Source organism: Ochotona curzoniae, unplaced genomic scaffold (genome assembly GCF_017591425.1).
Source record: "Ochotona curzoniae isolate NIBS_2020 unplaced genomic scaffold, NIBS_Ocur_1.0 contig_2321, whole genome shotgun sequence".
NCBI classification, from domain to species: domain Eukaryota; kingdom Metazoa; phylum Chordata; class Mammalia; order Lagomorpha; family Ochotonidae; genus Ochotona; species Ochotona curzoniae.
The window spans coordinates 7,657,144-7,670,300 of record NW_024465421.1 but is presented as its reverse complement, the minus strand read 5'-3'; the positions used below and the strand labels follow the sequence as shown (position 1 = coordinate 7,670,300).

At 54.0% G+C, this 13,157-nt stretch overlaps 1 protein-coding gene across 1 annotated transcript; it reads left to right on the top strand.

Moving 5' to 3' along the window:
• Nucleotides 1-3,123: 3,123 nt before the first annotated feature.
• On the top strand, nucleotides 3,124-9,766 carry LOC121151489 (paired immunoglobulin-like type 2 receptor alpha). Its single transcript, XM_040972913.1, has 7 exons — nucleotides 3,124-3,211; nucleotides 3,490-3,870; nucleotides 4,426-4,656; nucleotides 8,076-8,106; nucleotides 8,940-8,989; nucleotides 9,176-9,197; nucleotides 9,665-9,766. The coding sequence occupies exons 1-7, from the start codon at nucleotides 3,127-3,129 to the stop codon at nucleotides 9,687-9,689; spliced, it is 825 nt and encodes a 274-aa protein (XP_040828847.1). The 5' UTR covers nucleotides 3,124-3,126; the 3' UTR covers nucleotides 9,690-9,766.
• Nucleotides 9,767-13,157: the final 3,391 nt, after the last annotated feature.

The following is a 13,157-nucleotide window of genomic DNA, read 5'->3' as shown; positions in this document are numbered from 1 at the left end:
TTTTTTTTTTTGGTCTGGTGAGTAGCTCAATAAACATGTTTGAATCTGCCAGCCTGCAGCCTGAGGTTGTTACTGATGGAGGCCAGTTCTTGCCCGCCCCTGTTACACATGCCCAGGTGTCTGTATCCCCGGTACCTGTGCGAGGCCTCGGGGATGAGCTGCTCAGTAAGTTAGGGATTGATTGTGTGTGTGTGTGTGTGTGTGCGTGTGTGTGTGCGCGCGCACGTACCTGATCTGGGGCAGGCGGGCAGGCTGAGGTGAAGGGAGATGTTTCCTGTGAGGAGACCATTCAGCTCAAACCACTTCTCCTTCCTTTCTCTTTGCCCTTCTCCTCACTTTCCTCTCATCCACTCTCATGTAAAAGCTAGAAATGGAAAAGCACATCCTTTTTATTTAAAAATTATTTTTATTTGAAAGATTTTACAGAGAGATCTTCCATCCATCCACCGGTTCAGTCCCCAAATGGTCGCAGCTGAGCCAATTTGAAGCCCAGGGCCGAGAGCTTGTTCCGGGTCTCCCAGGTGAACTTGTGCCATCCTCCGCTGCTTTCCAAGGGCACAACCAGGGAACTGGATGGGAAGGGGAGCAGCCAGGACTTGAACCAGAACCCATGTGGGATGCCATGCCACAGGGCAGAGGATTAGCTTGCTGCCATGTCTGCCCCCTGTAAATCCTTTTTAAAGGCAGTCAGTCTGTCCTGTCAGTGCCCTGGGAGGCAGATGACCCATTCAGGCTCCCTAACCTAAATTCAGGTGGAACAGTTTCAGGGAGTAGAGCCTTTTGTTGTTCTGTTTCTTGTAAATCTTTTTTTTTAAGATTTATTTTTAGGGCCCGGCGCAGTGGCGCAAGTGGTTAAAGGTCCTTGCCTTGCACGTGCCAGGATCCCATATGGGCGCTGGTTCTAATCCCGGCAGCCCTGCTTCCCTTCCAGCTCCCTGCCTGTGGCCTGGGAAAGCAGTCGAGGACGGCCCAAAGCCTTGGGACCCTGCACCCGCATGGGAGACCTGGAAGAGGCTCCTGGCTTCGGATCGGCATAGTATCGGCCCGTTGCGCTCACTTGGGGAGTGAATCATCGGACGGAAGATCTTCCTCTCTGTATATCCGCCTTTCCAATGAAAAAATAATAAAAATAAATCTTAAAAAAAACTTATTTTTATTGGAAAGGCGGATATACAGAAAGGAGAGACAGAGGAAGATCTTCCGTCCGATGATTCACTCCCCAAGTGACCGCAATGGCTGGAGCTGAGCTAATCCGAAGCCAGGAGCCAGGAACTCTTCCTGCAGGTGCAGTGTCCCAAGGCTTTGGGCCGTCCTCGACTGCTTTCCCAGGCCTCAAGCAGGGAGCTGGATGGGAAGCAGGGCTGCTGGGACTAGAACCAGTTCCCGGCGTGTTCAAGGCGAGGACTTTAACCCACTAAGCTATCTTGCCAGACCCGAGCTGTTTGTTGTTTTTAAGATTTATATCAGAAAGATTTACAGAGAGGAAGCTGTAAATGCTTCCCAAATGCTTAGATTGTTTGATTAGCACTTAGGTCCAGGGTCTCTTCCCCCTGAATGTGAACTCTGTGATTGCTTGACTAATGGAATATGGTAGAAATGATGCTGGTCCTGTTTGTGAGGTTTTATATTGGCAGCTCCCACTTCCAATTTCTTGAGCCCTTGGTGCAGTCGCTCTAGTTTGCGAAGGCATGAGCATGTGCTGCCTCCAGCCAGCAGTGGCCCCTGATGGGAACGGGATGGACGGTTCCCACCCCACTCTTGTGCGTCCTAGCTGAGGCCCAGGCCGTGGGTCTGTGCCCATTCCACATCGAGCCCATGAGCACAGGAAGGTGGTGGCTTACACCACAGACTTACATCTCAGAGTGAAGATGCCAAGGGCTTTTGCATCTTTATCTGTTGACGAGAACAAATCGTGTACGCATCATAATATACATTCAAATGTAATGAGTTAATGAGGAAAAGTCAAAGTACTTTTATTGATTAGTAGTACAAAAAAGGTTTTTCTCTGCAAAACAAATGTTAATGAAATCATGGTTTGTTTTCTGAAGTTGTAGATGGTGGTTCGGTTTGACGGTTTTAATGCCTTCATAATTGGAAAGGGTGCCTGTCAGCACTGTGCATTTACTAATTCAAAACTCACTGGAAGTTTTCACCTTAAGACCTGGAAACCGGTCGGAGAATTTCCAGGTACATGTGAGTGTGCACGTGTCACCACTTGGAGCATAAGCCCAGTTCATGGTGTGTCCTGTGAACTGGTCGGTGATGGGAGCGTGGACCTGCCCCTCCTGCAAGATGCTGACCTCACCGGAGGTGAACTGTGACATCTGGATCCCCGAGAGGCACCAGTGCATTCTGGGAATAAGCGTCAGTGTGTTTTTCATCTTAAGGTGGAGAAACGCTCCTCGCTGGCCTGCAGAGCACCAGTAGGCAGCTCTGTCCTGCCCTGGGGAGACGCCGCTAGGCCGCTTCTGGGGCCGGCAGGACAGGCCGGGGGGGCTTCCTGGGACGTCAGCCTGCTCAGGCCTGGCCGGGCTGGACCGGTGTGGAGGTACAGCCCTGCTGGCGAGGTGCATGCCGTCAAACTCTCCTTGTCCACTGACTGGCAGGGCTGTGCATTCCTGTGAGCTTCACAGTAATAAGCTTTTGTCACTGTGTCCCACAACATGTTCCCTTAACCTGAGTTGTGGCCGTGAACTTCAGCAGAGGTAAGTTGGAGCCGCATGCCGAACTAAAGAACCAGGGAGGACAGGAAGGTGAGGAGGGGGAGGGCAAAGGAAAGGAGAAGGAAACAGACCAAGAGACAGCCAGGCCATGGGCAGGAAGTGAGCTGGGCAGGGGCCGAGGTGGGTGAAAGCGGTCCTAGCCCACCAAGCTCGGTCCCAGGAGTCAGTACCAGATGGAGCTGGACGCCCTGGGACACGGCTGGCTCAGCCTTGACCACAACACAGAACCTTGTGCAAGACAGGAAAAGCAGCCAGAATTAAGAAGTGAGCACAGGCATCCCTGCATGGGGGTGTAAGGCTGTGGGTTGCAGGGAGAACACGCACAACTCCACCCTGTGTGTGCTCTAAGCACACTGCCCTGCTTGTCACCCTGCTGTCCTCATCTGTGGCTGGGGTGTCAGCCATGGCCACGGTCCTACTGCAGTCCCCGCTGGGCCTGCTGCTACTGCTGCTGCTGCCAGCGCCACTGCCAGGGCTCCTTCAAAAAGGTGAGTAGCTGGGTCTGTCCTGGGGGCTCTGTGCCAACCACAGGAGGGTCCTGGCCTCTGGAGAGGGTCTGCGGGAGGAGGGGCCACCTAGGTAGCTCCATGCCAGCCCTTCTCCTTCCCTCCTCCTCCCTGCAAGCCTGTAGCGTGCCCACCAGGCCAGAGGGCACACCAGGGCACAGGGCAATGCTGCCCACAGGAGACAGTACCAGAAGGCCATGGGTTGGCCTCCTGATATTCTATGGCCACTTCAGTGTCTCCTCTCTGCCCCGTTTCCCTAGAGAACTCAGCTAGACCCACTTCCTTTGGAATCTCCCAACCAGAATACCTCTCAGCGTCCATTGGTGGCTCCGTTGAAATCCCTTTCTCCTTCTGGTATCCCTGGGAATTGGCTGAGAATCCTCACACGAATATAATGTGGAGAAAAGGCGACTTCCATGGGGAGTTTATCTACCAACGCACCGAGAGCTTCACACACACGAACTACAGCAACAGGCTCTCCCTGAACTGGACACCAGGGCAGAAGAATGGCTCCCTCAGGATCTCTAACCTGCAGCGCAAGGACCAGTCCAAGTACTTCTGCCGAGTGGGGCTGAACACACGGACACAGGGCTGGCAAGTGTGGCAGTCCATGCCAGGGACCTCGCTTGTCATCACTCCTGGTGAGTCCAGCTGCCCTGGCAGCTCCAGGCTCCACTAGCGAGGTCCATCTCAGTAAAGGGTTTAAAGGTGACTGGTGTCATTCAATTCAAACATAGCATTTGCAGGGCTTTTCTTTTTATAAGAGATTCACTTTTGTTTGAAAGGCTGCTACAGAGGAAGACAGAAATCTTCCATCCATTAGCTCTATCTCTGATGGCAAAAACAGATTGGGTCTGAAGCCAGGAGACTCCCCTAAGTCTCCTACCTGGCTTCAGAGTTCCAAGAACTTGGGCCATCCCTTGCCACCTTTCCAGGCCATTAGCACGGGAACCAGATGGATACGAAACAGCTGGGAATAGAACCAGGCTGGCACCCATATGGGATGCCAGCACCACAGATGGGGGCTTAACATACTATGCCACAGTGCTGGTCTAGCATGTAGGTTCAAAACCCTCAACACTAGCCTGTGTATCCGCCCACTCATGGGACCTACGAATAGCAGCTCTCTGACTCCCCAAACCCAGACACATGCCCTCAGTGCATTAATAACCTGCTTATTTCTCATCTCTCCCAAGCCATCAAGACTACCACTCAAAGAACCAAAAGGAGGACCACCACTACAGCTACCACAACCACTACAACCATAACAGCCACTACAGCCACCCTCAGGGTCACGGAGGGCAGACAGCACCCAGAGTCCCAGCTGCTGAGTCTGGAATCAGCAGTCGGGCTGGCAGTGGTCTCAGCTCTGGTCAAAGCGGCCTCTCTGGGACTGCTGCTCTTCATGATGTGGAAGAAAAGGAAAGGTGAGTGGCCCGGCACACACCCTCCCTCACACCCACGCTGCCGAGTACAAGCTCCTCAGACCCACCAGCACCACAGTCACTCAGGGCAGCTCCTGCAACCACGTGTCAGGATGGCCCAATCCCACTAAGTCAGGCACTGAGGCCTGTGCTTGGGGACCCACATCTGTCACAGGCTCCTCAAGTGTGGGTTGTGGGAGATGCAAGTGGGAACCACCCATCCTGCCACACAGTCCCACCACTTGCCATGTATCTCTTGCCTCCATTCTCCTCCATCCTCTCCTTTGGTTCACTGTTAGGAGTGGGGGTTGGGAGTTGGTGGGGACCCGCACTGGACAAGTGAGGTGACAGCAGAAGGGACACAGAGTTGGCCCAGCTCAGCTCAGCAAGCTCTGGGTGAAGCCCCCAACCAGGGCCTGGCTCCACACCAATATACAAGAGTAGATGCAGCACAGGCCTTGGGGAACTCAGCTGGTGGAGGGACACTTGGTCTTGGGGTCAGAGAGCTCATTTGTAAAGGGCTTCAGTTGCAAGAGTGGGAACCTGGGACGACTTCCCACAGGAAGTGACAAAGACAAAAATTCAAAGAACAGAAAGTGAGCAGTAGTCATTTGGCATCGTGGTGGTTCAATGCTTCTTAGGATGCCCACCTCTCACACAGCTGTGGCTGCGTTCAAGGCCATGGAAGGCAGCAGGTCATGGACCCAGCACACAGCTTCCTGCCACCCTGTGGAGGAGCCTCCCTGGATTCCTAGACACTGCCTTTGTCCTGGCCCTGACACAGCTGGGAAAATGGGAATTCACCAATGGGAAGGAACACTGCCTCCTTGCATCTCAGTCACCCTGGATTCTGAACAAATAGGAAGTAAATGGACTCCAAGCAAACAGAAGAATGATCAGGCAGCAGGCAGGGTGCTGCTGAGGCCACTCACTGGCCTTCCAGGAGCAGACCCACTCCTGGAAATGCAGGGGTGCCAGGGCTGGAGGCAACGCAGGAGCAGAGAGAGAAGTTCCTGACTCTCACACCTAAGAGCTTTCCAGGGCCAGAGACAGAGAGAGCTGGAAAGGGGCAGCCCCAGTTCCAGCTGTGGACACGGTGCTGGGCTGCAGCAGAGGGGCCACAGGTGGGCAGGCACACGGGGGGAAGGGTAGGCCCTAGAAAAGCTGAAGCAGTAAACCCAAGAAGGGGGTGATGACTAGACTGACATGGCCATGAGGGAGTGGGGTGAGTCCCACATTCCAACCCAGGTGAACGAGGCTGAGAAAAAAAAATGACTAACTGGAAAGTACACAGGGAACAAAGCAAGCCCCTGTGTCCAAGGCACAGACGCCACCTCCAGCTTGGGTCCCCTCACACTGGAGGTGTTGGCCTGACTTTGAGCAGAGTCCACCAGAAAGTCAGATGTGTGTACTTCCAGCTCAGAGGAGAGGTCAGGGCTGCAGCATTCACTGTTCATGCCCCAACATCCTCCTCCTCTGGCTGAAATTTCTTTTTTTTATTATTAAAGATTTATTTTCATTATTTTTTTTATTGGAAAGGCGGATATACAGAAAGGAGAGACAGAGAGGAAGATCTTCCGTCCGATGATTCACTCCCAAAATGACCACAACAGCCGATGCTATGCCGGTCCGAAGCCAGGAGCCTCTTCTGGGTCTCCCACGCGGGTGCAGGGTCCCAAAGCTTTGGGCCGTCCTCGACTGCTTTCCCAGGCCACAGGCAGGGAGCTGGAAGGGAAGCGGGGCTGCCAGGATAGAACCGGCGCCCATATGGGATCCCGGACGTGCAAGGCGAGGACCTTAACCACTGCGCCACCGCGCCAGGCCCTGAAATTACTTTCAAGCAATGACTCTGAAGTCAGTGTCCATCTCAACTCTGGCTCAGGCCACTTTGAAGCATCTCCTGTCCCATCAGCTCTTGACGCACAAAGGGGCAGAGACTGTCGTCTGACAACCTGCAGGCACCCTGGCGTCACTGCCCATCAGGGAAGCTTTGGTGCCAGGTACAGATGAGCAGCCCCAACCCCAGGTGGGGTGGTTCTGAAGGCCACGGCAGCACAGTTAGATCCTGCAGAGCAAGCACTGTGACCATGAGCACGCACAAGGAGTAAGCTGCAGTCACTAAACTGATGATGCCATAGTCACATGCTAATGAAGAGATAAACCCAAGGAAGGAAGGAGAGAAATCCAGATAAATCCAGATAAAAACACACAAGATGCTTGTGGGAAATTACAAGGTAGCATTCTTAGCCCACAAGGAAAAACAGGTGATTCCATGAGAGGAGATGGTTTACTGAGGAGAAAAAAAAAAAAACTCTATATTCTCTCCTGAATTTTCACTAGTATGAACTCCGTAAGAAAAAAAGATGTGTGAGGAAGTAATTAACCATAGCACTAGAAGAAACCTTGTGAGAATATAAGACATGCCAGTCTCTCCAACTATAATAGAAATCATTTAACTTCTGCAGAGCCTAAAACGCAGTGTGTCCTGAGAGGAAGGAGGGGCAGGGACTGAAGAGAAAGCTCACACAGTCACAAGGAAATGGGCTCGTGGATTCCACTCTGAGAAACCCACGCCTGTAGACGCGGCGTGTCCTGGACTGGGGTTTCCTCACAGTTTTCAACCACTAGGTTACAAACTGCAGGATCTGTGTTGCTTACAAACTGCAGCTTCCATCAGGACATGGGACGCTAACAGTGGCTTCAACAGCAGTTTCTTTACTTCCTACTCTGAACAGATCGAGAAGCAGACATCACCAACCTGCAAGTCCCCATCCTGCCCCTGTCCAATGTGGCAGCTGAGACTCCAGAGGTTTTTGGATTACAGGATGAAAGCAAGGACAAAGACAGTGCCACAGCCCTCTGTTCCCCTTTCCAGAACCTTCCTCAGTTTTTACTCACAACTTCCACTTGCAGCTTACTCATCTGTGGAGATCACATTGCCACTGTCAACAAAACCATAACTGAACAGGGAGATTTCAACGTATTTGGCGTTAGCAAACAGCATTTCCTGTCCCAGGACCCACTGGGGTTGGAGGTGAACGAGCTCCAAGGGGCAGAGAGGAGCTAGTGCGTAGGACAGGTGGAAGGGTGACCAGGCAGAAAAGCAGCTTTTCAAGAGGCAAGAGATCAGCGAGACCAAAGATCAGGTACATAGGGACACTGACAAAACGTGAAAGACTCCTGCAAAAGGCAGATCCTTTGTTGAATTCAAACACAGACTCAGAGGGAATGGAAGCAATGGGTAAGGACCACAAAGAGGATGTGCATGGGCAGATGCCTATTTGGCCTGGAGCCTGCTGCTGGTCACTCCCCTCCTGCCCTGGACCCTATGGGCACGGCCTGGGAGCAGGACACAGAGAAGCCAGGTGGAATAACCCTCACCTCCCGCACAGGTGGCACTCATGCTCTTGGTCCTCCCACAGGGCAGCAGACCCAGGCCGAAACTCCAGCCAGGTGAGTGCTGGACCTCCTGGGATGGGCAGGGGGTCCTGGGATGGGAAAGGGCAGGGCTTTGGAAGGAGCCCTCCAGGCACTTCTCGGCCCTCCTGGAGGCCCACTCCACAGCTCTGTCCTCCTCCCTCGCTAGCACGCTGGACACCTGACCTCAGTCTCCATCCTGCCAGCTCCCTCTGCCTAGAACCTCGTCCCAGACACAGCCGCTCCTCGATCCTGCCTTCCTCTTTCCTGCTCTCCTCCCGTGACATCCTCTTCCCAAAGTAACTTCCCAGGGTCCCATGCACCCTCTGTCTGTGGCTCCCGTGGGCCTGTCCTGCTCAGCAGCATGTGTGGTCTCTGCCTCCTGCCCACCCTCAGTGCTCCTCCTCCTCACCTCCTTCTCTCCTCCTTTTCCCTCTCACTGCCATCACTGTGTTCTCACTGGAAGCCTCTCCCTGCCTTCCCAGCTCTCCTTCCTCCAGCCTTTTGCCACACAGGGATCAGCCTGAGCCCTGCTCAGTGCACCTGGCAGTCAGACTTGCTTCTGTTCTCCCAGCCTAGCCAGGCACTACCCACAGACACAGAAGAGGGAGTGAGAGAGCGAGAAGCACAAGGGGTTGGCCTCCCTGCCTCTTTCTCCTGACTCTCCCCAGTACAAGCAGCTTCTCCGGAATTATCCACCTCCAGTGAGCATGGGGGACCTCTGCTGGGCCACCCCACAGGTGGCCTCCTCCAGAGGACCTCAAACCACCACACTCACCCTGAGAGGCCAGGGCAGGCTGCAGGACACCCTGCAAGGACAGCCAGGCCCTGTCCTCTAGTAGATTCCCCACTCTCTTAATGCCATGCAGGAAACCTCCACAGCACACAGAGGAGAAACATGAGAACACTGGGAATCAAGGTAAGGCCTGGCCCAGCCAGCCCAGTGTCTGCCCTCAGCCCTTCCCACTTCCCCAAACACCTCCTACCCTATCTGGGTCTCCTTCAACACTGGGCCTCACGCCAACCCTCCCATGTGACCCTCACCTAGCAGGGAGCCTCAGTGCTGGAGCCCCCTGCTCATCTCTCCACCTTCATGCTTCCCTAGGACCAGATCACAGCTCCCACAGGTAACCAAGGCCTCAGGAAGATGACTGCCAAGCAGGTATTGGAGGCCCCAGAGAAACCGAGCAAACAGCTGTCCCTCCTCCTCTTGTCTCAACTCCCTGGCCCTCACCCACCAAGTAAACACCCAGAAGACTTGCCTTATTGTGTCTAAGGAAGAAATGGTGTTGCCTTGAGTCTCTCCCATGAAAAGCAACTGCAATACCCAAGCACACCCAAGACTGCTCCACAACTTTGCTTCAGTGACCGCCTGCCTCAGGCCAAAATGCACAAATCCCCAAACTCTGTTAGCCATCCCAGGTCTACCCAGCATTATGGTGTCCAGTACTTCAGCAGGTCTCCTCACTGAAGCACATGAGCAAGCCCGGGCGGCGTTAGCCCACTCGGCGTGTGAGAAGGAAGTGATGCTCCAAGGGCTTTCTTCAAGCACCCCTGACCTGCTCCTTTTTCTCTCACCCACTGCTCCCTTCAGCAAGACAAATCTCTTAAGACAATGAACTGTGGGACCCGGCAGCGTGGCCTAGCAGCTAAAGTCCTTGCCTTGAACGTGCCAGGATCCCATATGGTTCTAATCCCGGCAGCCCTGCTTCCCTTCCAGCTCCCTGCCTGTGGCCTGGGAAAGCAGTCGAGGACGGCCCAAAGCCTTGGGACCCTGCACCCGCGTGGGAGACCTGGAAGAGGCTCCTGGCTTCGGATCGGCATAGTATCGGCCCGTTGCGCTCACTTGGGGAGTGAATCATCGGACGGAAGATCTTCCTCTCTGACTCTCCTCTCTGTATATCCGCCTTTCCAATAAAAAAATAATAAAAATAAATCTTAAAAAAAAAAGACAATGAACTGTGCGCATCAGAGAAGTCAAAGGAAAAGATGAGGCGCTTCAGCAGATTCCTGAGGCAGCAGGCGTGGCCAGGCCCATGGAGGCCGCCTCAGTGCCCAGGGACGTCTTAGGGAGGACCAAGCTCTGTGCAGAATGTTCCTGAGAGACCCTCCAAGTCCACAGAGACACAGTCACCAAGGCCCAGGGAGCCACAGATGCACTGAGGGATCACTTCTCCAGGCTGATACCCACTTCAGAGGACCCTGAGTCCAGGGCAGGCATTCAGTGAATAGTTAATAAGCCCAAGTCCCTGGGTTCAAATCCTGCATCCAATCCTGATCCAGCCTCCTGGTGACACACACAGTGGGAGGGGCAGGTGATGCATGGCTCAAGGCAGTGAGTCCTGCCATGCAAAGGAAGGAACAGCAGAGTTCCTGGAGCCTGGCTTTGTTCTGGCTCAGCCCTGGCTACCTCAGCACTGGGCACTGAACCAGCCAATGAGAGCGTGTGCTCTCTACCTCCTTAAACCCTGCCTTGCCTTTCAAATGACTGAATAAATACAACATTCCTGATCAAAACTCTAGCACATTTCTTTGTGGAAAATGAACATTTTGAAATCAAAGTGGTAAAAGCTACCTTGTTCTAGAGGGGATAGCAAGGGCTGACTGAGCCCAGGGTAGGACGCAGTCCACCAGCCCAGCACTACTGCATTTTCTCGCACACTTTGAGGCTGGAAACCACTGTTTACCACAGACAAGAGGGGCTGGGTAACATGAGAGAGAATCTAAGAATGTTCTGTAGTAATTATCAGACCATCCACCATGAACCTGAGACACTCTAATCCATGAAAAACTCCTTAACAGAAAAAGGGGCCAGGTACAAAATGTGGGGAAAGGGAAATACAGGGTGGGAAGCTGACCAGAAGGGGCAGTGAATGTTCCTTCCAGGTTAGCTGGGGCCAAACACCCAAAGTTTCACCCGTGAGCAGAGCAGCAGGGGCTGTGGTGGGCGGCAGAGCTGGGACTTCATCATGGCACCAACAGAGCCATTCTTCCCACGTCTCTCCTCAAACTGCTCACTTCCCTGTCTCCTCATGGACTCAGCAGGACTGTCCTGCCCAGGTCTCCAGTTAATGAACCAACACCTCGGGGTGGATTCAACCTTTGGTCTAATATTGAGGATGTTGAGGGGCACTCCTAGGAGGACCCTGGGTGTCCCAGGCTGGTCCCTGGCAGTGGTGCCACCAGAGGGTGCTTATTTCAATCAGGTAAGACTGGCTTCTCTCTGCTTCTTGGACCACCAGGGTATTGCTGCTCTGCACCTATCCACCAGTACCAGCTTCCCACAGATGCCAAGCTGATGCCAGATCCTGAACTGCAAGCCCAGCTGAACCACCTCCTTGCTGGTTAGAGTCATGAAAGCCGCCTGAGACACCAACTGCCCTCCAGCCCTTCCCACCACAGCCAGACGCCTCAGGGTTTCCTCACTAAACGAGAGAATGCACACAGTGTGACTGCAAGGCCTTAGGAAGTCAGTACTCACTACTTTCCCTCAGGACTCTTCACATCCATGATACCCCAAGAACCACACGCAGAGGACACAGCAGGCAACAGCCATGCTTCCTTCCTGCTGCCAGGCGAGGCAGCATGCACATGGCCCGGAGGGAAGGGAGCAGGAGTATGGGGAAGGTGAGGAGCCTGCAGGCCCTGGTTCCATGTCCCATCCTTTCCCTACTGTGAAAGAGCCAAGGCTTCAAGCTGACACCTGGCAAAGGGAAGGTGAGCAGGGCTGAGGTGACATGTCGGGGACAGATACCCAGGGTGGATCCTGGGTCCTTGGCCTGAGGGATGTGGCTATGAGGGGCCACAAATGACAGCAGAGGGGTCAGGGTTTGCTAGGCACAGGCACCATGCAGAAGCGGCCTAGAATCACCTGTCATGGGGGCCCATTCCTCAAGATGGGAGAGTGAAATATGAAGGCCACCCGTGGGAGAGGCAGCCGCCCTCTCCAGGCCCAGCCAGCACAGGCCAGGCCAATGAATGCTGCCCAACATCCCAGCTAGGACACATCCACCCCGAGGCCCCAGGTGTCCACCTCCCCAGGAGCAAGACGCAGAGGAAAACACACCTACCACTACAGTTCAGTGATGCTGAAAGTAAGGCTGCTGGGTCAAGTCCAAGTTCACGTGTCCTGTGTCCTTTGACAGCAGGAATCCCTAGGCGAGGTGGGGAGGGAAGCAAACACAGAGCAAGGCCCGATGGGTAGAAGATGAGGAAAGAACAGAAAAGTGAAGTCTGCCTCTGCACAGTTCACCCCAAGACAGCTGACATAACATTTGCTGGTGAAACTGGGCTTGCTGCCCCTATAAACCCTTCAGCAAACCCACTATCCAGGGTCGGGGTGGGCAGAGCCTCCTGCACGCCAGCCCTGTGTGGCACCAAGGCCCTCAGCCCTCACCCATCAGCAACCACAGGTTCTCTGTGTCATCCACAAGCAAGGATCCCACAGACATGGCTCTGTCCAAAGAAGGCTCCACAACGTCGAACAGACTCACCACTGGGCAGGGAAGCTCACAGAGACCTTATGGACATGCAGCTTTCTGGGTTACTGTCCCCCCAAATCACTGACAATGCAGGCCCAATGACCACCAGGCAGCAGGGGCAAAACCTCTAGTGGCGGTTGGGGGACAGAGGTAAGGCTCCAGTCAGACCACTGCATGTGGGTCTTCTGGTCTAGGAAGAATTGCTCGGAGCCTGGATCTCCCTGAGGACGTTGCTCTTCATTCATTGGGGCTGCAGCCTGGCCCTGAACCCCAGTGCCACTGAATACCATTCAGCATAGCTTTCTTTGTGGACAAAGGAGGAGGACAATCAAGCTGGACACCTCTGTCATGAGGACCCCACCCTACATCTCCTCCTCATCCAAAGAGCCAAATCTGAGGGCACAGCAGGGCAGGGACCTTCCCCAGAACTGCACTGGTCCAGGGGTGAGAGGGAGACAGACACTGAGACATTCCAACAACCAGGAAGGACAGGCAGCTGAGGTGGGGGAGGGCAGAAGGAAGGAGACAGACCAAATGACAAGAGCTCACAGAGCAAGACAGCCAGGCCACACAGAGGAAGTGAACCAGGCAGCAGTTGAAGTAAGA